The sequence below is a fragment of the Netta rufina genome (genome assembly GCF_964035555.1).
Source record: "Netta rufina genome assembly, chromosome: 3".
Taxonomy (NCBI): domain Eukaryota; kingdom Metazoa; phylum Chordata; class Aves; order Anseriformes; family Anatidae; genus Netta; species Netta rufina.
Genome location: NC_140125.1, coordinates 34,481,633 through 34,509,163, shown reverse-complemented (window position 1 = coordinate 34,509,163; position 27,531 = coordinate 34,481,633). Strand labels below are relative to the sequence as shown.

The following is a 27,531-nucleotide window of genomic DNA, read 5'->3' as shown; positions in this document are numbered from 1 at the left end:
AGATCATCTGGCCCAACCGTCCCTCAACCACCAATATTACCCACTAATGGATTAAGGAAAGCAACAGAGTGGAAAAGACATTCAAGGCCAAAAGAATCAATTTCCCACCTTTTTAAGGCTGTTTTTACTTATTTCAATCATTGAAACTGAGTACTTGTCACAGACACCGAGGCACAAAAATTACGCCATTTCTTTTAATGAAAAATCAGAATACATGTGCTAATATATATTCCTTATGGTAAGAAACTGTTTGGACGCCATTTACGGTATAAAACTAGAGGAGAAGTCCCCAGAGACACATCAGTTTTGTAGTTCTCATAAAACACAACCCTGTGCCTATCCAACTGTTACCATCTCTGCTGCTTGGGGTACTTAGCTGGAAAAGGTCCAGTATTAATTGTCTCCACTATCGTTACATTTTCCACACACTAGAAACAGATCTGCAAAATGCTAGGCACTTCAGAGGCAAAATTTATGTCCCAGGATACCTGTAATTCAATTAAGGTCACAGATGAACATTAACAACCATGGGAGAGAAGGGGGAAGAGTAGACAATGGTAACGGAAAATAATAGTCTTTATATATCTCCTACCTATTTTGATGACTGGCATAGCTGAGCTTATTTCCTGAGCCTGTGTAGTGGTGCACTCACTCAGAAAATGTCAAGGTGGGGCAGTTACTTTTCGCATGCAGTTGTACCTAACCACTTCCAGCAGAAATACCTTGTAGTATTACCAGGCAGACCCCCACCCATAAACCTGATGTTCTTCTTCTTCTTTTTTTTTTTTTTTACTGCTGCTTTAAGTAGTGTGCTTCAAATAGTGTGTTATGTTCTGGCAAATACATTCTCAAAAAAAAACAAAAAAACAAAAAAAAAAACAAAAAAACAAGGATAACATTCCCCCCTTCCCCACAAAGTCTACCAAAAGTGAGTAGGTCTTCAAATACAGGGGACTAGGATGCCCAAGAATGGCTTGGATTGGAAGGGACCTCATAGATCATCTAGTTTCAAACTCTCTGCCACAGGCAAGGATGCGACCCACTAGATCAGGCTGCTCAGGGCCTCATCTAACCTGGCCTTGAACACCTCCAAGGATGGGGCACCCACAGCTTCTCCGGGCAACCTTCTCCACTGCCTCACCACCAGCAAAGAAAGCAAGCGATATTGACGTATAAAGACAAAAATAGGTTTAACAGATAAACCTATTCTAATTCCTAACCAAGATATAAAGGGTAGTGAATTTGGGAAGTGGATTTTTGCATGGAACCTTCACTTTTTGACGCTTACACACCTACACCGATCACACCAAGCCCCCAGCCGAGGCAGCAGCCCCCCGAGCTCTCCCCCTCCGCCGCCATGCCTCGCCCCGCCCCGCCCCGCCCACCCCACGTGACCCCCGCCCGGTGCCCGCCATTTTGTGCGGCCGTCCCCGCCTCCCCCCCCGCCCCTCCCGGGGCTCCCCCCGCCCCCGCCGCTCGGCGCCGCCGGGCTCGGGAGCGCGCCCGGGATAGGCGGCGGCGCGCACGCGCGTGCGCGCGCCGGGGGGGGGGGCGGGCGCCCCCGCCGCGGGGCGGGCGGGCAGGAGGGGAGGGGAGGGGAGGGGAGGGGGGGGAGATTGGCGGCGGCGGAGAGCGGAGAGAGGAGGAGGAGGGGGGGGGGGACGGGTCAGGGGAGCCGGGGCGCCCGCGCAGGCCGCTGGGACCCCCGTGTCGCCGCCATCATGTACCGCTCGGGCAGCGGCCGCTCCGGGCCGTCGTCGTCGTCGTCGTCTTCCTCGCACCGGCTGAAGGAGAGCGGCTCGGCGGGGCCCCGCGCCTCCCGCTCCGGCACCTCGGGGCCGGGGCCGGGCCGCGGCCGGCCTCCCCCCCCCCCCTCCTCCTCCTCCCCCTCCTCCTCCTTCTCATCCTCCTCCTCCTCCTTCTCCCTCCGCCGCTTCTCCGCCGCCGCCGCCTCGCCGCCACCGCTCGCCCTCGGGCCACCGCGGCGCCTCCCGCCGCTCCCCATCGCCGCACCGCAGCCGCCGCTTGCCGTCGCCGCCCGGAGGAGCGGGGGGCGGCCGGGGGGGCCGCCGGGGCAGCGAGCACGGAGACGGCAGCGGCCGGGTGAGTAGCGCCGGGCAACACCCCCCCCCCCCCCCCCCAAACCGGCTGTCAGGCCGCGGGGAGGCCGCGCCCGGCACCGGGGCCTCGCCCTGCCTGTGTGGGACCCCCCCCCCCCCGGTTCTCACAGAGCCCGGTTGCTGCTTTCCGTTATGTTTTGATTTCTCCCCGGCAGCCAGAGCCATTTTAGATAAGGCGGGGAGGTGAGGCTGGCGTGTGCCAAGGAGGAGGATGCAGCCGGCCTCCCGCCCGGCACCGCCGTGTGTGGTGGTGCTCTGCGGGAAGGGTCGCTCCTCAGCCAGGTGTTGAAGCTCTTCCTGCTCCTCTGAGCCTGCAGAGGAGGCTCTGGCACAGATCCTTAGCCCGAGAGTTACTCTTTGGTCGGTGCTGCTCTGTAGGTGCAACTGCGCAAGGTGCTCAGGGCTTCGCACTCAGCCTGACAAAAATCTGATCCGGGCATGTGAAACTGGGGGGTTGCGTCTCAAGCAATACCACTTTGGATGCCAACACCTTTTTACTAAACAAAAGTGCATAGCCGAACTTTTTTTTTATTATTATTTTGAGTGAACGGCATAGAGTTACTTAGACTTTTTGTTGTCACTCTTTAGTGCAGCGATCCTCTTTCCGCTCACTGTTACCTGTGGTAAGTAGTGGTTTCACTGCGTGTTTCTATTGCACTGAAAGAAGCGATTTTCGTACTGCGGTATTTTAGGCAATGATTCCACGGTCACTTAATCCAGCTTGTGTACGAGTAAAAGGAACGGTACACTCAGTTTTCCCTCTCTGCTGTATATTCTGCCCATTCCCTTGCACTCACTCTTGCATTTCTGAAGTTGCGAGGTGAGCTGATTCAAGGATCTGATTTGGCTGAAAGTTAATTCAACAAAAACATGTGGCCTGCTGTGATTCGTTGCATGGTAGGACCCCAAAAGAGAATGGAGGTGCCCTTTTCTGGTGGTGGTACAGGTTCTTGGAGCTGTAGCCATAGAAGAGATCCCAGGTGAGTGTAGTGGAGTTAAGATTCAGTGAGTGGTGGGCGCTGTTTGTTACTTGAAGGTAATCTGTCCTGATGGACCGGGGAGATAATGTTGTATTTGACAGTTAAGCCGGGCTGAGAAGCTTGCCTCTGGCCTTTTGTTTTTAGGCTGTTGTTTGCTATTGTCTCAATCCTATAAATTGTTGGGGCGGGGAGAGGAGTACCCCTGCAAATTGCATTGCTAAGAAGATCCAGGTTGAAAATAATTAATTTTTTAATAGAATGGATTTTTAATATGGTTCGTGTCAGTTTACGTTGTAGCTTGATGAACAGTGGCATGGCCACAGTTGAAGGGGTGACAGACTGGGATGCAACAGCAGAACTTTCTCAAATTGGTTTCATCAGCAGCCAGTCAGTCATTTCACTATATCCGTCGTAGGCTGTGAACCTGTGCGGGCTGTAACAAAACTTTTAGTGCCAAATGTGTTGGTGGTTTAGACTTGGAAAAATTTGAACCAGGGTTTTTTGATCTGCAGCCTCCCACTCTTTCTTTAGAAAACAAGCAAACAAATGAGCAAAACCCAACTTTATGGAAACATTATTCCTGACAAACGCTATTCTTCCAGTGTTATTTTGCACCCATCTGGCTTAAGTTGCAGTAGTCTTCACAGCAAATTGTTAGAAATTCTTGATGTTTTTCTTACCAATTCTGATTTCAGGGAAAAGGACAGATAAATTACTCATCTTTGAAATTATGCTCCGGTAAGTTAGCCAGCGCTGAGCTGCTGTGCCAAATAGATTTTTTTGATTGCTTACAAGAATGTTACTGTATTAAGGGAAAACCCTTCTCTCTGAAGCAGCTCACACAAGATGAGTTAATGTGAGATGATTTAATATAGCTCTTTAGCGTGAATTTTGCATTCTCTGGCATACGCTGAAGCCCAATGTAGGCAATTCTCAGACCGTATATTGTGTATATTTTTTTGATGGAAGGTTTTGTCCACCAAAAGGTGCTCAACCATCACTACTACTTATTTTTAAATGATGTTATAAAGCATAAGATACACGTACAAGATGATTTTATTTTTTAGAACGACTCTTTACAAAATTAACATTAATTAGAGAAAGATAAAAGCTGGGATTATGCAGATGTTTTCCAAAAAGTGGAACTCGGTGTGATCAAACCAAAGTAAACAACAGATATGTGGGATCAACGTGACCTAGTAAAGTTTTCAGACCTATCCCACTTAAAACGCTCTCTCCAGAAGTTTGAGGATATAAATTGAGGGAGAGTGGAAAGTTACACAAACGTTTTAATAGGTGACATCGTAGATCTGTCATTGAGAGGGGATGAATTCAGATAGAAGACAGAGAAAGAAGGATTTAAGCTGCAGTAAGGAAGGAGGACTTGGAAGAGGAGAGTGTATGCATGAGAGCAGATGTAGGACATGGAATGCAGACACTGATGGGATAAGGGGTTAGGGTTGAAAAGTGGAAGAATTTTGAGTACAAGCTCTGAGCTACTGTCCTTGCATATGAATTGGAATATGGAGGGAGTAGCCTTTGAGATTCTTACTCCCTTTTCTTGATTCTGGGCATTGCGTTGTTGAGATGGAGTGCATGCCTTTCCCTGGGTATCTGGGGAATCCCCTGGTATTGTTGTTCTCATGTCTAACTGGGATGCCGACTGTATATTGCACATCAGGAATACGGATGGTGTAAGTTTCTTAGTAGCTGGGGAAACTTTATGGCATTTAGAAGAGTGTGGTGTGTCAGAAAAAGTTTGGTGCAAGTATTTCAAAATGTAATGGTGAAAAGAATGGTCAGAGCTGCATGGTGAGGGAATTTGGCAATTGCAAGGCTGATCAGCGTTCATGCTGCTTGTATCTGTCCCTGCTGGTTTGCGTGCTTGTTCTTTTTATAGTTCTGGTTCGTTCCTTTACGTTCTTGTAAGAAAGTTAGCTGAAATTGGAGGACAGGGATGTTTCGGGTTGGCAGAGGAAGAAATGAAGAGCTGGTATGCAACCTGTGCGTTTATACGGCAATGGTAACTGCTGTTTGGGAGCCAGAGTAGGAAAGGAAGAAAACACAGTACAGGGCATGGGTAGGATTGACTAGGAGTGGCACTCCAAATGCAAATGCTGTTAAAACTTGAATTTCTCAAACTCAGGCAAAAAAATGCAATGTTCAAATATGTATCACCTTACCTGCTGTCTCTGGGTGATCTGCATGGTGGTCATATATATCCTGGACTAGCTAAATGTAAACAATTTTATTTTCCTGCCCAGAATTTTCCTAAAAGATTTAATCATGACTTTTCCATCTCCAGTTCCTGGAGGTGGTTGTAATGTACGTGCCCAGCTTGCTGACAGTCTGGATGGCAAGCAGTTGCCTTTCAAGGCAATCGCTTCTCCAGGCAGCCCTCCAAATTCAGCATTAAACTGGGCACGTTTGAGCCTTCAACTCACACCTTCAGCGTTCAACTTCAGCTTTCAGCATTTGTATGAGATGCGTGCACCTTGTATGTGTTGTGTCTCAGCCCGACTGTTCCAGGATAATACTACGCAATACAAAATGATTGCTTTTAAAAAGTCATTAGAGTGTGTTCTGATAAATGACGGGATTCAGATTAACAGAGAGATACAGAAATCAGTTTGACATCACCTTAGAACAGGGATACGCACACGATGGATTCTAGTGCAGATTTGTACCAAGCCGACTGTGTTAGGCAAATTTGTGAGGGAATTCTGCTTCCTTGTTGGAGGGTATGTGCTGTTCGTTCGGTCTCTTGGAGCGTTGAACTGAATCTGCTGCCTCTTCCCAGGGTGGCCAGGCTGGGTGCAGGCAACGTAGTGCACCTGCAGCTTGCTGCTGCTGTGAAAGCAATATGCAGCGCATGGCTGGTTTGGCAGAACTGAGGCTGGTTCATTGTTTCCTGTTAAGCAGAATATAAATCACGTTGGTTTAAAAAATAATAATAGTCAAGCCTCGCTGTCTTCAGCCAATCTCACCTTCTTCTTCTGGAACTCTGCTTAATTTGATCATTCCTGGAATTCAGTGACAAATTCTAAAAGGAGGCAAAGCATACCTAATTAAGCATAACAGTAATGACATTTTCTGCATTGGGTATGTCTCCAAACGAAGATCTGCGCAGAGGCAGTTAGCTCAGGCGTTCTCTGCTGTGTTTTTTTCCAGGGCAACTTAACTCTGGTTTAGCTCTACCAACAGTGATGAAAATGGGAATTCTGTTGTAGAAGCGGCTTCTACCGCCACTGACATTTTTAGGATTAGGTTGTGCTTATCAGCTGAAAGCAGCATGAGACAAGCAAAACTATTCAAAAATCACTGCTAGGAAAATCTTTGTTTACGCTTGTTTTATACCTTGCTTCATGTTGCTATTAGAGCTGGAAAGGGCCAGAAATCCAGACGCGTTTATTAAGAAATTCCTGGCACTGTTTTTATGCAATGTTTGTTTAGCTGCTTCTGCTCTAACAAAGAATGGAGCACAGCAGCAAATCTGGGACTTCTTGAACTTCTGTTTTTCCACCTTAAAAAATGGTAGCTAATTAAAGGTATTTTTGAGTTGAAATTTTCCCTTTTAGATAATGTAAATGTAAAGCTTGTTGTTGGCAGCTGGAATGAGAAATTAAATGCACCCAGTACCCTCCCCTTTCTTTAGTAACTGTAGGCAATTGAGATATTTGGGAAAAATATTCTCCTTTATTCTCCTTTTTTTTTTTTTTTTGGTTGATCCACGCACCCCAAGTCCCACGCGTTAAGCAAAGCAGAGTCACTTGCCTTACTGTAGCCAAAATTACGATTCCCTGATTGATGGGCTTGCACTCTTTCTTCAATTCACAGAGACGCTCACCGAGTCTCCGCTCTGAGTCTTCACTGGAACAGAGTTTGCGGATTACTGTTGGTAATGACCGGTATTGCGTGGGCACACCGGAGCGAAGGAGGCTGCCTGATAGACTGGGCTCACCAATTGATAACCTGAGCGACAGGTATGGTCCTCCACAGGTGGGGATTCAAGTGTATCAAACAGTAAGAGCGTGGGGACGGCTGTGCTGGGTGACACCAAGTGCCTAATTAGCCCAGGATATGGCAGGGCCTGATGGTGGATGCGTGGGGAACGTGGGTAATAGGGTAAACACGTAATGAAGCTTCCTTGCAGTACTTCCCAAGCCTCCAGCAAGTTGTGGTACAGGGAATTCCCAAACAGAGGTCACTGCCTGCATTCCTAGTAACTCCAGACGGATATTCCTGCTCTGATTTTCGTCAACTGCTTCTTGAAGCTGTATAAACTAAAAGTGCTCGGAGTATCTTCCAGGAAGGAACTGCTTTATTTGACATTTCACAGCTTCAGCTGCCTCCTTTTTCTTATGAGCCTACCTAGTTTGGCTTAAAGGAAGGTTGTTTACAGACAGCACAAAGATTCAACTTCCTCATTTATTTGGGGGGGAATAAGGTACTTTCCTGATTTTTGACAATAATCCAAAAGGGAGCCCTAGTGTAGCTTGAAGAAATGTATTATTTTGGCTTCAGAAACCCTGCAGAGGGGAAATGAATGAAGTCAGGCAATCTCATAAGTAGTAATATAAATTAGAATTTTTAGGCTCTCTTGATTTGCCTTCAGTGGAAGAACAGGTATAATCTGGCTGCAGAAGTAAAATGAGAAGGCTTTGTGCAAATAAAATTTTCTTTATCTTGAATTGCAAAGGTAAAGACGGGGGTAGTCTGTGTTCTGGAGCAGCCAAATTGTAATTTCCAGTCGGGTATAAGCATCCAGAACAAAAGAGGCTCTAACGTCCATTGTTGATGCAAATATCCCCAACTGCTCAAAAAATAAAAAGTAAAGAAAAAGAGGGAAGTGAGCAAAATAAGTGAATTTCCTGTCTTTCTGATATGTAAGGTTTCTGATATGTAAAGTTTCAGCAGGTGTGGAAAACCAAAAGAGAGTTTAGTTTTCAGTACTGTCACTTTTACGCCTTTACCTCAATTCTTCTGAGGTCAGTGTTCAACTTGTAAGTCCCCTGTGCAGCCTGCAGTCTTCTGAGCAAGCTGAGTGCGTGTGCCTGGGGAGAGTACAGTGGCTGGAACGAGCAGGAAAAGGTACGTAGGAGAACTGTCACTGTACTGCTCTGGCAGATTAAGGAACACGGTGGTGGTAGTGGGGTTGTCCTGTTGCTTCCTTTTCTCCAGTGAGGTTTTGTATATAACCTGTTTTGTGGTTATGCTTCATGGCTAGAAGTAACAACACGTACAGCAGAGTTTATTTTAACATTAGAGTAAAAATGACTGCTGAGAGGATCTTTACCTCTTTGATAGGAGAAGAGCTTTTACTTTATCTCTGAGACTGGACAAAAATGGTAACAGGTAAAAAAGGCCAAAAAAAAGTTGGAACAGATCCCAGAGAAGATTGAATGACAAATCAATTGGGATGAAAATAAGGGATAGTGAGGCAATGTAGACCTCAGTTTTTAAGTGGCTTTCCATATACCTGCAAGTCCATGTGGTTAAGCGTACTTTTTTTTTGTTTCTTTTTGATTTTTTTTTTGTCCAATCTGTTTGTGCTACCTGCACTAGTCTGAATGGTACCAGAAGCTTCAAGTGTCCTTAGTTTTTCCTAAAACCTGTAGGTACTGCTTCTGACTTGCAAATTTCTTCACTGTTTACCATTTTGGTTGTTTTAAAAGACAGTTTGTAGTTAGTTTAGTTGTTAAGGATATTGTTTATCATGTATTTTTTCCTTCTGAGAGGCTGTCCTGTTGCTGGGACACTTATTTTAGATCTGTCACTGCGCTTTAATCATCATTCAGTTTAATACTGAGCATGTCAAGTTCTTACAGGACCCATGGTACATTCTCATTTTTAAAAGGGTGTTTTTTGAAGAATCTTTGGATTTTGAAGTAATTGGAACAAATAAATCTGAATTTAGTTATTCTTATCTGTTTTTGATAACTACTTAGAGACTTGAAGCAATCACTTTTACAAATTATTCTCTGTAATTTGCAGGATGTTGGGATGCCAGAAAGATTCATTAGCATAGAAAGGAAATAAAATTCCAAAGGTTAGACATCAGGGTAGATTTCCCAAGGCATGTGTCCATGTGCATGTCCATCCTGAAACATCTGTAAGAATTTGCCCCATTTTTTTAAGGCAGCTGGCCTCCTGCACATGTCTTAAGTAAGTTTGCTGAATGAAGCTGGTCTGTGACTTCATGGTCACTTGAGCAGTTTCTGTCTTCTACTTCAGCAGATTAACCTTTTATTTTGTCTCCAAGAATCTCACTTTATCAAAGTGAAGAATGTATCTTATCTCTCCTCGTCTTCCATCTCTCTCTCTGTCAGTGTTTTTAAGATATTCTACTGCTATCTGAGCTGGCATAAGCTATACAGAGCATCCCACCAATTCTTTCATCTGGGGTTAATGCTAAAGATTAAACCTTATCACTGCCGAGACTTAGTCTGCGCTAAGCTGTGCTCTGAAATAGCAGATTTTGGCTTAATATCAAGAGTGACAGCTGGCTTGAGTGTGAACAGCTCGTCTGACTTCCTATTCAAAGACTTTTAAGGTGGAGTCCTGTTGGCTGCTGACAGCAGAATACCATTGTTTATTTATCTTTCTGTGTATACAATTAAATACATAAATATGCCAGAAAGCAAGCTTACCTTACACCGATTTTGCTTCTTTAAGGCATCATCTCTACGTAGTCTGTGGTCTGTTTTCCTTCCCTGATTCTACAAATTCCAGTAATTCATAGATTCATGTGGTGGGGAAGGAATTGGGATGGTCAGAGTGGTACCACCTTGTATTTCTCCTGCAGTTGCAATATACTTAGTGGACAATGCTGACTAAAAAGCACCCAAGCCAGATAAGAGGGACATCTTTCTCTTAGACTGTATTTACTGAAAATATATTTCAAAGAGGCACAGTTTCTGTAAGGCAAGTAACTCTTTTTTTCAAACCTGTATTTAATCTTTAGGTTTTAAATCTGTCTTTACTATTCAGACCGTGTTTGGAACATCCTTCTAATTAGAAGTGCAGTAGGTTTGCTGTTCCTTTCTTTCAAAGTAGGATTTAGTATTCTTTCTTCTTTGTTGCTTCAGGCAGAGTGTTTAGCAAGCATGCATGCAAACTATTTTCACAAAAATGAGCTGAAGGTGTGTGGTGAAATACATCTGTAACCTGACCAGCTGTGTTCATGCAGCTTGTATAGGTATAGCAGCCTCTCACATGAAGTGATGGTGACACTGAAGACAGACATTTGCTGTTAGAACCAGATAAATGCTTCTATTTAGGCTGTGAACAGCAACATTTCTGTATAAAACTTAATTACAGTTCCCTTGTAAATGTTTTGGTGCTTTTGGAAAGGGTGGAGGTATGTAGTTTGTTGGACACGAAAGAGGTTCCATATAATACCACAGATACTGGTGTATGCCATGTTTGCTAAGGTGTGTGTTAGACCAGTAAAGCAGCTAACAACATGTGAAATAACTTTGCAGTGATGTAGGTAAGAGATTAAGTGAAGTTTTGAGTTAATTTTGTTCTTAAATATGCATATGTAAGCTATGACATTACTGAAGAAAAGGACTTTATCTGGTCATGTCAGTTGTCTGATGACTTTAAAAATCGGTGCTATAATTTATCTGCAGATTTATTTACTTATTTATTTTTAAAGATGTCATCTGGCATGATTTTATTGGTCTCTTCTCAGATCTACCAAGGGACTTTTCTTAGTAGGAGGAGATGATTTTTGAGGATTCAGGCAATCATACATAGTTTATCTCAAGTTGATGTCTTGCTCACACAGACATTTTTCTATGGTTTTTGTCTCATTGATTTGACTTAACAAGCACATTCTTGGAGGATCTTGATAGATTTTTGAAGTATCTGAGAATATAACCAGCTGTTGGTAACAAGTGGATTTTGCTTCTGCCTGATCTAAATGACAGCACTAGTGAAGTTTTTAGGGGCTGAGGGAAAAGGGCTTGATTAAAACAGAACTCCTAATTGGAAGTGTCTGTAGGAAATGGTCCAAAAGAAGAAACACCAAGAGATACAGCTAGCTGTTCCAGTGTTGTGCTAGTTGCAAATCTACTGTGTATAATGCATGGGCTGGAACATAGGAATGATACTAGTACATTTCCTATCCCTGATTCATAGATATCTTATAAAAAACTGTGCTTGTTTTGCGGTAAAGCAGTCCATGTGATTGTGACAGTCCTGCCTACAGATCTGTTGCAACAGAAAATGTTGCCAGAATTTGTGGTCCTTTTCCACAGCTGAAGATAAAAAGAGGATCTGGTTGCATGTGCCAGTGTGAAACTGAATTACACCTTGAATAATTCATGTGAAATGTGACCGTGGCATCTTGCTGGGAGAGGTGAGGAAAGGGATTGTGGTCTGAAATATGATAGCAGTGTGTTTTTTTTTTTTTTTTTAATGTGTAGTATTTCTCCTTCAGAGAAATAAATCCATCCTATCAGTTTTTCAAGGCTCTCTTTCTGCAGTGTGAGTTGAATTGTTTGTGTCACTGTATTTCCAGGTGAATTCATAGGAAGGAAGTGTATTACCATTAAAAACATCAACTTTCCCTCACCCCTGCCCGTTAAGTACATAAAATGCTGCTTCTGCTTAGTGATGGAGATGCTATTCTGAAGCTGATTTGGAAATTTCTTGCTCTTGAATAAGAATAGGACATAGTTGATTCTGACTCAAGCCCTTACGTTTATTCCATGCTTGTCTTATACAGGGATGACATGGCTGATGGCCCTATATTCACTAGGGGTCTGTCGTGCTCTCGAGGCCTTGAGAGATACCCATCGCATGAAGACCAACCTTCAAGTCCCTTCATCATGAGGCACGATGAAGACTACCGCAACCGCGATGTTTTCCTCCATCGTTCAGATTACAGTCCGCATTACGGTCGTCGAGAAGAGCTACCTCGTGGGTCTGACAGAGATGGTGACAAGCTCAGGAAATCCTCCTATCCGTCAAGGCCAGAAGATAGGGGACGAGAAATAAAGCGTCCACGGTACGAAAAAGATGAGAAGATGCATGGTGTGAGTGGAGAGCATCAGGGTTTCTCCTCGGGAACACGAAACTATCGCAGACGAAGCCGCAGCCGCAGTAGAAGCCCAAGCCCGTCATACCTGAATGAAGAATTCCGAGAGCTTGACCGTGCCAGGAGGAAAAGAGAAGAAGAAGAACGTAGCAGAAACTTGAATCATGATGTTTCAGGCAGTGGTTATGTGATCCCAGGCTTGACTAACGCACTACAGACTTCTGAGCCTCGGTATACATACAGGCCTGAGGAAATACCATCCATGCCCAAAAAATCCATCTTGAAGAAACGAGTGGAGATGGAAGTAGAGTCTCCTATTCAGGTTTGAGCATTGTCTGTCTGTCTCTACACTTCTACTTTCCAAAACAATCACTTTCTGATACAGAATATTAGTTTTATTTCCAAAATAGAAAGGTCAAATCTTTATGTTTTCCCGTCTTTGAGAGTTCAGGCAGCCTTTTGCAGGCCTGTATGGTTTAGAATTGCATTGGAAACCTTAAATGGTGAAGGCAGTTAATCAGGGATCATAGAGCTATAAAATCTAAGGCAGAATGAAATGTCCTTGTTGAAATGCAGCCCAGCATGCCAAAATCTGGGCCAGCTTTATAGAAAAGCTGAGTTGTTTTGTACACAGACAGTCAGGACATTGATCGAAGCTCTCTGCCTGTCACAGTGCCTCTTTCTGTTTCTTTATAAACCCAGAGAACTGCCTGATGAATCCTCAGTATCTCTGGCTGAAAACACCTTTGAGTTTCCTTATTTTTTCTCTTTAGACTGTAGGCTGATATTAACCCTATTTAATTTGTACCCGAGCTATGCCTGATGAGTCTCAAAATTAGAGCAACAGAAAGGCATGCAGTTGGGACCACTGTGATAAATTACCCATTTTCTTTTCTCGTGTTTTAGCACATCGCTTTTGATCGGCTTGTTATACTGATCAGGTTTGGTTTGACGGTGACATATTTAAATCAGGAGGTACTCCAATACTGAGGATCCCATTCTATACCCGTTAATGGGAATCCTAGTTCATTTGGTACTCATTACACATATCTGAAGACATGGTTAGGAACAACCCCAGTACAATTACTCTTACCTGTCTGAAGGTGTGATATACTATTTGTGACGGAACTCAAAGCACAGCTGAATTTATGTCACAGTATTTCAACTTAAAAGTTTTGGTTCTGAAGCTTGCCAAAAAGTTAATTAAATGTAGCTGTGATTTTGTGTGTTCCCTGAGATAAGCTTTCATTGCTGGACATGACGTTCCAGAACCACTAGACAATTTGTTTTTGTGATCTTCTCTATTCTCTTTCAACCGTGTATTGTCTTTTCTAACCCTTCTCTTCAACAGAATTTCTCTTGGGGAGAAATTGTCACATTCCTGTGACAATTTCATTCTGCAAGGTGAATACTCCCCTCAGAGGGTGCTGTAGTAAATAATAACTTCTCTATCTTTCAGCCTGAGGGCTTTTCTAGCAGCCCTGCTCCCAGCAAGGATCTTCCTCTTCTTTCTAGTCATTCGTCTTTGCCCCAGAGCAACAGCACAGCTCCTTTTGCCTCTGAAGTGGAGAACTTTCTCAAACGGTTTAACAAAGACTCTGTTGTGGAGTCTGCAAACAAGGAATTGCGGGACGGTTTGTATGAGTGGAGCCCGCTTTCTGGAGCTCCCAAAGACGCTTTCACCTTTGAAGAGAAGTTTGGAAGCTTCTTAAGTCACAAGGAGAAGATAGAAGCCAAGTCCGAACCTGCCGATCGCCACACAGACTTCTTGCTGCCTCATGAGAGGGCCAGTCAGGATGGCAGCGGTTTCTCCCGAATTTTGGGCATGATGGCTGATTCTGTCAGTGCTCAGGAGAAGAGGAGGCGGAGTTTTCCTGACATTGAAGATGAAGAGAAATTTCTTTATGGCGATGAGGATGAAGACACCAAAACTGAATCCCTCCCTGTTCAGAAGCCCCCGGTGAGTTGTGGCAATGAGATAATAAGCCAGAAAGTGAGCCCACCTCCTACTCCTGCTCCAGCCGTCAAGCTGGATCCCTTAGAAGAGCCTAATGCCGAGTACGCAAAGATCCACGACTTGCTCAAAACCATCGGGCTTGATATCGGCGTTGCTGAAATCGGAAAGCTGGCCGTCCGCACTCAGGAACGCCTTCACGGCAAGAAGCTGCCGTCTCGTTCTCCCGATCGCCGCTCTGCGGACCTTCGCAGGCTGGAGCACTGGGACTTGCGTCGCAGCCGAAGCGACACTCGCTCTCCAGAGTCAGGCCAGCAGCGTTCGGCGTCACCTGCCGTCTCCTTCCACCAGTCCAACGACTCTCTTCAGAAAGCAGAATATGCTAAGAACAAGCCGGTGGGGCAGGACATCCATCCGTGTGCACCAGAACAGCCTCTTCCTCCTGTGTCTCTCATTCCCTCAGTTCCACCAGCTCCCGCCAGTTTGCCACCTACACCTACCTCTGTTTCCCAGTACCAAATTCCCAACTATTCCCAGTTCACTGCCACTCAGATGCCCCAAAACTATCCACCTCCTGCAATGGCTCCTCCGGGGTATGATGCATACGGGCATTATATGGCTTATGCAGCCCCAGGCTGGCCCATGTACCCCCCGACCCAGCAGCCTAATCCTACGCTGCCAGAGGCTCACGGCCTTCTTACTATGGCCATGTCAGCAAACCCCACGCGTCCCAACCTCCGGGTGATTGAGACAGTCTCGATGGGAAAGAATGTCCCTGATTTGAAAAGGGACGGTTCTGTGCTTGTTCACGTCCCTACCACTCCTGCTCATTCCAAAGTGCCCCTTCGTCTGTCTTCACACCCTCTGAAAAGTACTACAGAGAAGATGTCAGATGAAAAAAATCGGGCAGCTCAGAAGCAGAAGGTATGTTACCCTGTTAAAATATGTCAGGCTGCTTGCTTACTGGGGTGAAAGCTTCTCCTCTTTAGATGCACTTTTTTTTCTTTCCTCCTGAGTCCTTCCAGTTTAAAAGCAGTTAAACCAAATTGGCTTTTGTTAAAGATTTCCAGGCATTTGTCTGTTTACTCTGTAACGATTTTAAACATAAATACGCAATCCCCATAGCAGCACACCTGTAGGTTACAGCTCGGATACGCACTGGCAGCTCACCTGTGTGTCCTGGCACAACTTCTAGGGCTCTGTCTGCGGTAGCAGAGTTCTTTGGCTTGGGCTTAGTCCAGTTTTTTGCTGGGGCGGCTTGGAGTATAAAAACTTGCATGCTTCTGTAGTGGCAGAAGACCCCAAATGACAGAACAATGGTTTGCTAATTAAAAATAATTGTCATCATCTTGTGGCATTCAAGAAGTGGCCTAAGTGTGTTGGTAAAACATCTTCCCCTGGTATATACAGTGGTTACTGCAGGCACGATCTAAGGGTCCTGCCAACATTTACGTTGCTATCATAGTAGCGATCCTCTAGTGAAGACAAGGCCTTGGATCGTTTTTGGCTTGTTCATGGGAGGAGTCAGTTGTAAGCTTTGGGAGCATTGTGAAGGTACAAAAAATTGGGATTTGTCTCTTGAAAAATGATGTTGGGAAGGAAACTGGAGGAACTTTTCAGGTTTTATTTTAGCATATTGCCTGGTTTCCTTTGGTAAGAATGAATGCAAACTGGTGAAAGTCAGATGTGTAAGCTCCTCCTCCTAGTCCTTACCTAACTGAGCAAGAAACAAACTTCATCCAGGTGTTTAATATCAGACAGTTATGCCTGCAAAATACATTTGGTGATACAGTTAAGATCAAGTCAAGGCAGAAGCCTGAACGATAGCTAAAATTGAACAGAGTCGAAGCAGAAAGCAAGGTGAAGGGCTGTGAAGTCTTTTGTCACTGATTGGATATACAAGCTGTAGAGATGCTGCATGGGTTTTGAACAGTGGTTTAACACTGGTCTTGCTGAGCCCTGTAAGAAGGCAATCAGCTGAGTCTGAGTGCCCTTAGGAATGGTCTGAAACACAAAAGAGCATTGGAGAAATACGCTGGCCAAATTACCACATTTAGAAAAGAGGTGGCATAGCCTGCTAATACATTAGAATGAGAAATGTTTTCTGTCTTATCAGTGGCTGAGTTACAAAACTCAGAACTACAGTTTCTACGGTGGTTCTTGCAAGTGGCAGCAACAGTGCTATTAAGCTGGTCTGTCTGAATCAGGGCAAAAAAGACACCTTCATATACGGTTGAAGCATGGGCATAGATGAAGTTACCTACAGATGCAAATCAAGAGAACTATTTGTTGTATTAAAAACATGGGAACAGTTTGAGAACAGTGAGCAGTGTTCTGTGACTGGCACGCTGAGGTCTTGCGGTCACTTTTGCAAGACTGATTAACTTGTGTATGGAAGAGAAGAAAATCCAGTCCTCTTGCGATCTGTTTAGGTGATAGAAGAGAGAGAAAAACTGAAGAATGAACGAGAAGCACGGCAAAAGAAGCTCTATTATCTCAAAACTGAATTGGACAGGCTTCGTAAACAGCAAGGTACGGCATGTCTATCTCCCGTTTTTTTTTTCCTACCAGCAGTACCTGCTAGGAGAAGCAAAAACCAAACTAATATAGGCTATAATTTGTAACTAATATTTTCATACTCTTGGCAGTGCAGAATTCTTGAGAAAGCAATGACCTAATTAGTATATTAAAATTAATATGTCAAAATTTGACTGTTACACTGAAGCATGCAGTTGCTCTTGCATCTTCTTCAGCAGCTTGATAGGTTAAAAGACTCGCAGTTTGTGCGTTTTAGCGCTTTTTTAGAAGAAGTGAGAAGTAGCAACTGAAGACATGTCAGCATATCTTTCAGTTTTTTATGAATCTTATTTGGAGAAGGAAAAGTCCCCTCTGTACAGAGCGAGCTTATATAATTTTAAAACATTTGATTCAAGTAAATAATAATTTTCACCTCTGGAAAATGATCTCTTCAGGTTATAATATACGATTAACTTAGAAAACATGTTTGCTTTTTTGATCAAGCAGGGAAATAGTAATTACACTGATCCTCTCTCTTGAGGATTATGGTGCCTCTGTTAGGGGTGTATATAAAGAGAGCTGGATTTTGCCGATTTAGTGGTGCTGTACCTAAGAGTCAGTTCCACCTTCACAAAAGTCAAAATTTAACTGTAGTATTTTGTGTTGGGAGTTTACTTGTTGCTGGACTAGTCATGCAGATCTTGAGACAATTTTCTTGTTACATTGCCAACTATTCTACTTCCTTGATCGGTTCAGGAGAGATGTTGAGGAAGAAGCGTCGCGAGAAAGATGGACACAAAGACCCCTTGTTGGTTGAGGTGAACAGACTGCAAGAGAATATTATGAAGGAGATTTCAGAGCTCCATAAAGAATCTGATGCAGCTGAGAAGAAGCAGTCTGAGCTTGACAAAGTAGCACAGATCCTGGGGATTAACATATTTGAAAAACCCCGGAAACCATCTGTGGAAAGCAAAGATTCCTCAGAAAAGAACAGCAAGTCAGAAAATGCAAAAGGTGTGGAGAAGGCATCTTCCTCCAACAAGGTAAAATCTTCGGGCTTGTATGCTAATGATTTTCCCACTAAGGGCAGTGGTGAAACAGCTGCTCCCAAACATTTAATAGAAGGTTTATTTGATGTCATTTGTTACCAGATCTCACATTCTGATTTTGATTGTGTATGCAGGTGAGAGTAAATGTATCCCTGTTTATAATTTCTCTTGAGAGTCTGTGCGATTTGATACCATGTACTGTTTTTGCTCTTGGTTTTGCTGAGGTATTGGTTGGATTGAACAGTAGCGTAAGTGTTCGCAGCTGTTAGGTCTCAACTCCATACCAGGAGGACAGATTTGTTCTCTACAACATTTCTGGCACGGCCTGCCATGAAGGAATATTTATCCGAGCGCTCTGCAAGTTTGGAGCGTGTCGGTCTTCTCACCAGGTGAAGATATTAACAAATCAGGGCAAGACTTGCATATGATTGTTGTCTTTAACATGATTATTACATACGTGCTATAAATTTTTCTTAAGAAATGTCAGTAAGTATCATTATGGTCTCTCTGACATGGTCTCTGAGAGGTTAATAGGCGAGAAAAAATGTAACCTGTTCCAGAAAATTTTTCCTCTGGAAGCAGGGTATGATGTTAGTAGCATCTGAAAGGTTATGTGTGCGTTCAGGAGATTAATGATGTCGCTTTTCTATATATACTTAATTACGTAACTGGTATGGATGATGGGAGATGACAGATGCTTTTTGTGTAGACCTGACCTTACTGTGTATTTTTTGTTGGGGTGAAAGTGTTGGTAGGGTAAAAGGTGACTCCTCCAAGATAACTCAGATCTGGGAACCCTGGAAACTTTTCCTTATGCTTCATTGTGTTCTGGTTCAGGGAACTCATTAGATGCCTTTTATTTTACGGCTTCTTTTATATTTTTTTTTTCATTTGTTTGTTTCTTGAAACATCAGCGATGTCCAGTATCCACTTATCTTTACAAATCATTTGCATCAGACACCACATGGTAAAACTAAAGTAGACAAGAATGTCTGTTAAATCCTACGTTGCGTTAAGTTATGTTGTTTTCTTTTCTTGAAATATGGCATCTGTGAATGTATCTTCCATTATTTTAACTTTCATTGTTTGTGTTGTCTGAACCCATAATGACTTGATCCTCTTTCGTAGTTCCTTATTTTAACATGGAAAATTCTCGGTTCTGATCAAGAACACATAATATCTGCAGGTATCTGCAGGCACATAGGACACTGCCCTTAGTCTCTGAGATTCACCTTGTCATTCTAATTGTTAACTTTTAGTGAAAAGAAAGAAGGTGCGAGCCTCTGGACATTGTGGTCAGCTTACTTGGCCAACCTAAGGGCAAAAACATTTGTGCCTTTCTGCATCTTTGCAAGCTACATTTTGGTCACTTGCTGCCCAGCTTGTGTTTGTCTATTGTAGTTACAAAGTGCAAAGGTAAAGCTAGCCTAGTTGTACCAAACTACATCTCCGAGCTTTATCTCAAGTTTCTGTTGATGTGGAGGTGGGATCCTGTGATCTGGAAGCTGTTCATTTTTGTGCTGAATGTGGAAGCACAAATGGGTTAGAGTTGGCTGTCACTCATCGATCAAAAACTCATTGTTTTTAAAGGTGTGATTGAGATAGTATTTTATAGGGTATACTGGGTGGGTGTATGTACGTAAATAACACAAAACACTTCTCAGACATCATGAACATCCTTCCATACATTTCCTGCAGATCATAAGTTGATCTTCTCATTGTTGAAGAAAATGTAAGCTTTGCTATATTCCTGCAGACAGAATATTTGCAAATATTCACCAGGTCACTTCCTACTCAGCTACCAACAGCTACCAACGTGGATATCTCTGGGGCACATAGTGGCATGGATGTGTCTTCATTGTTTGATTTACAGTGTGTGTTGCATGAAATATTATTAAAAGGAGTGAATCTAGTAAGGCAGATGTTATTTAACGATTATGAATCTGCTGAAGTAAATTTGTTTGACACTGACACTGAATAACCTGGAAATTATACAACTAATTTGGGCCTGCTAAGTGCTGGAAACGCGCTATTCTTTCCAGACTGCTATGCAGATTAGAAATAATAACACAATGAGCTTTCAGCCATTGAGAATGTCAATCAAAACTCAAAATACACCGATTACTTTACAGTGGTATTGTAATATAAATTAGCAGGGCTCATTCATTACCTATTTCAGGGATTGTTTTGCTACTCAGCAGCATTATTGTACGGGGATTATTTGTTTTGCTACTCTGCAACGTTACTGTACAGGGATTATTTGTCTTGCTATTCTGCAATGTTAGCGTACGTCAAGATTCTGAGCAAAATGTATTGATTTTGGCTAGAGCCCTGAAACGTCTGTGTATCGCTGTATGGCGTCTTTCTGTAGAAATCAATGCAAGTGTAAGTATCACACGCTTAAATCACAAGATGCTTCACCATACATGCTTAGGTGATTAACAAAGCACCATTTTTTAATTATTGTTAAGCAATGGGTTTTCTGGAGAGTTCAGGCACTCTCAAATAGTCTGATCAAGCTGATGGCGTTAAATACTTCCAGTCAACTAACTCTTCCCTCCCTTTTCATTCTGCTTTCATCCAAGCTACTTTTACAGTAACTTCTGAGCATTTATAGGGGAGTTTCTAAGTGCCTTTAGGTGTTCTGGGCACTGTTTGGCTAGTATGGTATATTGGAACTATTGAAATTTGTATGTGAAGGGCATGAAGTGGGACGGGTGCATGCCATAGGGGATTTGTTCATTTGGTTCCTCGATTGCCTACAACCATCCAGCCATTACATCTGGGAGCCTTACTGGAAGCTCTTCACTGTGGCCTCGCAGCGTCTTAGTCGGCAATACCAGCTCTCTGAAACAATGGAATTAGCCTGGGCGCTGAAAAGCAGGTGATATATACTTTTTTTTTTGTGCGTGTGGCTTCTGCTGGAGGCAGGTTCTGAGTTCCAGAGCATTCTGTCTCTCCTGCCTTGTCTTAGAGAAGTGTTTCCTTTTGTTCAATTTAGGAATCAAAACCAACTAATGAAAAGTCCAGAGGTAGAAGCCCGAAGCCAGCAGAATCCTCTTCACAGTCCTCCAAACATCCTTTCCAGCTGGCCAATATTTATGAATATTATGATGCAGGGAACCACTGGTGCAAAGACTGCAATACCATCTGCGGAACCATGTTTGACTTTTTCACACACATGCATAATAAGAAACACAGACAGGTATGTGGCAGGCTTCCTTCACTAAGTGCATTTCATATTGCTATAAATATTAACACTAAAACATACATCACAGAGCTACGTTTTACAAGAGAATCTGAATTAACGAACCCAAGAAGCTGCTTATTAAATTCTTTTACCCTAATGTTGGACTCGAGCAGTTTGTACAGTTACTGGTGTGTTCCGACTAATGTAAACGGGGCTTATGTTCAGTTCACATGGGACCTAGTGGTTGATACTTGTGTTTCGTGTTTGCCTGTCCTTTTATATCATTTACATTTTACCCTTTTCACAGGTTATTTTCTCATAATAAATTGCAGAATGGGAGGGGACAGAGGAAAACATAGTTCCTATAAATAATTGCACGTTGATATTAATGTTCGGTGTTCTGAAAGGATGTTAAAAAGGAAAAAGACAAGTGTAGTTGCCGTGCTAGTGTAATATATGAGCCTGTATACCTCTGTCACTGTGCAAATAGACCCTGGATCCTTACAACAGACCTTGGGCTTCGAAGACCCAGAGTGAGACCAAACAAGACTCCATAAAACGCATCGATAAGATAACTGTTCCTGCCAAAGGTATGTTATTAAAAAAAAAATACTCGGGTTTCCTCTCCCTTAGCCCTCCAGCAGGTTCCAGTGACTCAGAGAAAGGAATTTCAAAATGTTATTTTAAAACTTTACCTAGTTACAGGAGCACATATAGACACTGTATTGTTAGGTCAGTGGCAGATCATTTGATTTTCTTGTGAAAAAAGTCATGGAGCAAGAGTATAGGAAAACATAGAAGAGGTTCCTTCTTTTCTCTTTAGGATGTAGTTTTTATTTTGAATACTGCGTGATTTTTTTCCAGTGTAGTTCTGAAGAGATTTTTGCAAACATTAGAATTTGGTTCAGAATATGACCACAAAGGTTTGCTGTGTTTGGGCAGATCTTGTGGAGTACTCCACACAGTCTTGTAACAGACCCTTTGATTCAGTACATTTTGTGTAAAGGTGTCTCTGAAGAATCACTGATGAGTGTTTGGTGCAATCTGAGTGCAGAGAATGTGGAAGAGCAATAAGGAAGGGGCTGTAAGTAATTTGTAAGTTCATATAGGATTTAAAATCTGACTGAATGCAAATCATTGATGTGCATTCAGTCAGTGCAATGATTAAATAGGCCTGCCGGTGATTGATCTCAGTTTGTTTACGTTACCTAGCTTTAGTAGTGTCTGCCCTAGAGAGGATCTGCAGTGTGTTAGATAACTGCAGCAGGTTCTGTAGGCCCAGGGGTGCAGTCTTGCTGAACTTCGGTGGAAATGCTTTTGTTCTTTTTATAAGCCGGGTGTTTAGAGTTTGAGCAGACTACACCACAAAGATGGTAAATAGATGAATACTATAGGAAGTGTTAATGTACTTGAATAGAGGATAGCTTTGAAGAGCTATGAAGAGCTATAGCTATAGAGGATAGTTATATGAAGAGCACTAAAATAATTTTTTGAATCATACTAATGAAGCTTCTTCACTTTACGTGATTGTTCCTGGTAGTGGTGTTTACAGTACTGTAAAGCGTAAGGAGAGCACCATTAGCTGCTTCAAAAGTGTGAACAGGAACATTGCTGGAGGCTTTGCTGTTATTTGATATGTTTATTTGGCTCTGTTAAGAACTTGGCATCTTTGAAATTTTGTTTCTCTGATTGTTTTCTTCGGCCTTTCCAGGCTCTGAGTTTCTGATCCCCATCACTGGATATTATTGCCAGCTCTGTCATGAATTTTTTGGAGATCAAATCTCAGCAGAGCAGCATGTGAAAAGTCATCCCCACAATGAGAAATACAAGGTTCGTAACTGGCGTACCAGGAGTGAGTCATTCCTTTTGCTAGCTTCTGCTTGCTCTGTCTTCTTTTCCTGAAGAATTACGTTTGACTTGATGTGTATGTATTTGGTTACCTTCACTGTATTGTACCGAACAAACTGAGCGGAACTTCCCACTACACAGAGGCTAATCTTTCATCCACATGAGGTTAAATTGTGTTCAAGTCCCAGTGTTGATTTTCACTCTTTAAGCAGAGTGACAGCTCTGCTGCAAGCCACCACTCAATTCACACTGAGCTACAGAATGTGGAGTTTGTAGCATCTCATTTTTTTGGTAGGAAGAAATCCTCTGCTCTGTCAGTGCTGAGATGGCACTTATGTAACAAGGCAAAACTGTAACAGAGCTGAACTGATTTATTCTTTCCCGGAAGCAGTTGCTAAAATTGTGCCATTTATTTCCACAGAAATACATAGATGAAAACCCACTCTATGAAGAGAGGAGAAATCTAGACCGTCAGGCTGGATTGGCTGTAGTTCTGGAAACAGAGCGCAGGCGGCAGAGCGAGCTGAAGCGGAAGCTAGTCGAGAAACAGAAAGAAGAGAAGGATGAGAAGAAACCAAAAATAATAAAGAAAGAGGAAACAAAGAACATCCCGGAGCTTGGAGAAGGGGCAAATGAAACTCAAGGCAAAATAGATTCTTCTGGGCGAAAAATGGGTATCAAGCTTAAGCTGAAGAAGGAAGAGAAGGAGGAGAAAAAAGAAGAAAAGAAAGAGGAACCTAAAAAGGAATCAACAAGTCAGATGTCCTTTGGGAAATTCAGCTGGAAAAAGGCTGAAAGGGAGGATAAAGGCCTAGGAGGAGCTATTCCGAAGGAGGAGGGTGTGGAAGGAATCAAAGAGGAGAATAAATGTCCGTCTGGGAAACTCCATGCCAAGCCCATAGAAATCAAGCTGTCTGGGAAAACTGTTATCCCACACACTAGCCCATGGACACCAGTTGTTTCCACACCAACCCAAACAAAAGTTCTACCCAATCTCCCAGTCCCCACCATGATTTTCAGGAAATCTACTACTGCAACAGTTAGTAAACCACCACCTTTGAACACCTTTTTATCCATAAAATCCTCTGGAGCTACCACCAAGCCACTGCCTGTGGTAAAAGAAACCAATACAGATCTGCTGCTGCCTCCCGATATCATCTCCAAAGCTTTTGGAGGAGAGGAGGTAATTTTAAAGGGGTCAGAGGAGGATTTGAAAGCGGCAGAGAAAAATGAGTCTTCTCAGACCTCTGATATACCACCTCACCATCCTCTTCTACCTGCAGTCCAGCAGGCAGCTGTCATCCCTGCAGATGAAGTAGCTCCAGGTGTGTCTGAAAGCGAGCAGACAATGCTGGCAATGCTCGTGAGGCCCCCTCCGCCACCACCACCTTCAACTGCTTTTAGTGAGCAGGCTAAAAAGGTGGAGAAACGGAACTCTTGCCTGGCCACAGCCAATGCTAAAGATCTCTACGATATTTTCTACAGCAGTGGTGGAAAGGGTTCAGCTGACAGCAAGCTCGCAAGTTCTGCGCTTCCAAATGGAGAAAACTCTAACCTTGCAAAACCGGCAGATTTACCTGCAAACTCTAGGACAATTAATAGCTCATCCTCCTTTAAAGAGGATCAGAACGTGGCTACTGAAGTTAGCCAGGTCCTCTCAGCTAAGAGAGGCTCAGAAATGGAGAAAACGGTTACTCAGCAAACTTCAGTCCCTCATTCTGAAATGAGCACTGACATTGAAAATGGCGTTCAGAAGGACCGAGGGCAAAAATTACAGACTCTTTCAGCAGACGTTCAGACTAAATCGAAAGAGGAGGGTTCTTCGCAGTGTAATACTCAAGTGGCGGGCAGTTGGGTTCTTGGTGAGAAGCCGGCTGACATGAACAAGAAGACACTTCAGCCTCAGCGGTCAGAAAGGTCAGTCACGGAATTGCCAGAAGCAAAAACTGCTTCTGGTGTCCAGATGCCTGCAGAAATGGGACTTGTGGATGTAGCAGGCAGAGAGCAAGCAGGCAGGAAGGAATTCTGTGATCTGCAGAAAACAGAAGTCCAAGGAAAAGTTGGACAGGATGACACAAATAAAACTGCAGTTACTAAGACAAATGTTCCTGGCACTCTAGAGAAAGATGAAGAGATGAAGGAAGTAAATGCAGTAAAGCCTGAGCTTAGCTTAGAGCACTCAAAGACTTTATTACCTGAAACACGGAATGAAATTCAAAATTTGGGAAATTCCCATTTGGCAGAGGAAAAACTAAGTGATAGCAGTAGAAATGCGTCAAAAACTGATAGTCCGCAGCTGCTCTGTGGTTCTCAAGATACTACAAAAGAAAATGTTTTAGTAGCAGTCATGACAGAGCAGAATTCTACTGATACCCCCTTAAAAGATGCAAAACTGAACAGTGTAGGTTTGGAAGTATCTCAGCCAGGAGTCCGTGGTGAAACTCCTTGGATTTCAGAAACCCAAAATAAGATTTCAGAATTGACAAGAAGTCCTGGTGAATATGACACTTCCAGAACCAGTAACGGAGAAGAACAGGTCATGACAACCAGTTCTTGTTCTGAAAGTGGTTGGGAGCTATCCAATACTCCAAATATAGAAATGAAAAGTGGTTCTAATAAAATTTGTGCTTCAGAATTCACAGAGATACAGCCAGAGACGTGTCTCACTACCACAGAAACTAGAAATAGCACACCAGAAGCACAAGAAAAGATAAGAGCTGAACCTTCAGGCCGTGCGGTACTACATAACCAAACCCAAAGGCAGGGGGTTGCATGGTTAGTCAATGCCTGCTCGGCAAACATTGTTGAACTGAGATCCAGTGTAGAATTAGTAGTTGAAGTTGAAAAAAAGTCATTAGGACACGCTGGATCTGATGTAATATTAGATGATATTTTTGCTAAGAGAGATGCAAAAGAAGTAGGGACTGCAGGATTTTCTAGGACTTGCTCTGATCTTGTCCAAGAGTCGGCAGTTGCTTTATCAGCAGATGTGCGTGTGGGGCATCTTTCAGAAGAAGCTGTCCACTCCCTAGAAAAAAAGTGTGAGGTTGTAAGAACCTCAGCAGCCAACAGTGACTTCCATCTGAACGCTGCTCATTCAGGATTTAAAACTGAGCAACCTGAAAGTCTCCCTCTGAATGTTAGTGTGGATCACAAGAAAGATTCCTTGCAATCAGAAAATGTGAAACACAGCGAGACTCCGTCTGAGAAGGCAGAGCTTGAGGTCAAAAGCACTGAGAGCAACTTGGCAAATACTAAGGGAAAATCTGAACACCTCGGTATCCTTTCTGCAGGACTTTTAAATAAAAATATAGAAGAAGTCTCAAAACTAGAAGCTGTTGCATCCATTAGGCTGGAGTCCAGCAAAATTAGCAAGGTGGACATTGGAAAACCAGTGGCTGAAACAGAGATTACTGATGTTGCTGCGTTGACTTCAGGTACTCGGGAAGATAAACTTTGCACCCAAGTTTCTCAAACAGCTGTGTTGCAGCGCGGATTGCAGTCCTCAAACAGCGACAGGACGGAAGCGGGCATGCCAGTGCTAGAAATGCAGGGCGTTTCTCCCGCCTCTGAGATCCTTCTGCAAGTGGAGGAGGGCAAAGGTGGTGCTGCTGAAATGCCATCACTGAGCTGCGATGGAGGCAGCACAGAAAGGCGGGCAGCTGAGGGTGTGGAAACTTTCCTTCCTGGGCTCAAAGAAACACCTGGAAAGAACGGTGGCTCGGGAGGCAAAGGAGTCTGCACTATCCAGAGCAAGAAGACTGAGCAAACAGAAACTGCTGACAGTAGTTTGGAAGCTACAACAAATTCAGGAATTGCTGAAAGCGTAGCAGAAAGCCCAGTGGGTTGAAGTGAACCCAGCCAGCCCCAATATTTGTGGAGCCCGAGCTGGGATTATGTATATGTTTTTTTTTTTTTGTTTGTTTTGTTCCAGTTGAGGGTTCTGGGTGCATTTGGCATCCTATGGTAGGACTCGACTAAAGTGAAACTTCAGTCACCAGAAACCAGACACATACTTTATTCTGTACATAATTAATTGTGTAAAATGTTTTTCATGTGAATTTTTTGCCAATTTCTTTTCTACACTCTGCTATTAAAATGGAATATCTCGTTTATAATGCGTGCGTCTTTGTTGTTTATTTTGGGGGCTTTTGTTCTTTGATCATTCTTGGATGATTTCCAGCTCACCCTTTTTCTGTCAGTAGCATTGCGAGTAGCCCAACCTCTGGGACAAGCTCAAGAACAGCAATGTAGAACTTGAGGAAACGGAGACTTGCAGAAGAGCTAAAACTGAACATTTCTTTAAACTGTAATGCATGGTTTTGTTTACTTTTTCTTTTGTTTGAAATGCAAGAAATGTGATTCGAGTTGATTTCTTTGTTCGTTTGTTTACCTGTCCTTGTGATTTGTAATTACTGTTACATTACACCTGTACTTAAGCTGTTTCATTGTATTGTATAAGCACGTGTTTGGATGCCACATCAGTAAGCAAGGGGAGAAAATCTGTCCAACTGGCTTGTGGAGAAGAAGACTAATCGGTAAGGCTCTGTGGCCTGACACCTAGACCAGACAGATTGAGGTCACTTAACATGATTTGAAATGGGCTTTCTTTCATTGTACTGTGATCCAGTAACTATTTGTGTTAAATCATTTAGCAGCAGCTGACCAGCTCTGAAGAAGCAGAAGATCAGACCCCTGGTGTCAGGAATTGGACTCGCTTCATGTGATAGAGACACATGCATGCCTACCCTGAATGGTCCTAGTGCTATCAAAAGCTCTAGAGTGATGGTTCTCATTTGTATAGCTTGTTAAAGACTAAAGTATTAC

The 27,531-nt window shown here is 43.3% G+C and overlaps 1 protein-coding gene across 1 annotated transcript; it reads left to right on the top strand.

The window, feature by feature from the left end:
• The first annotated feature begins 1,628 nt into the window (after positions 1–1,628).
• Positions 1,629–26,822, top strand: ZNF318 (zinc finger protein 318). The gene is given in 11 exon segments (XM_084284397.1): positions 1,629–1,919; positions 1,921–2,103; positions 6,938–7,083; positions 11,835–12,468; positions 13,606–15,024; positions 16,533–16,632; positions 17,374–17,660; positions 20,668–20,871; positions 21,347–21,446; positions 22,568–22,686; positions 23,126–26,822. Coding segments are annotated over 11 exon segments (6,819 nt in total). The 5' UTR covers positions 1,629–1,721; the 3' UTR covers positions 26,555–26,822.
• The last annotated feature ends 709 nt before the right edge of the window (positions 26,823–27,531 follow it).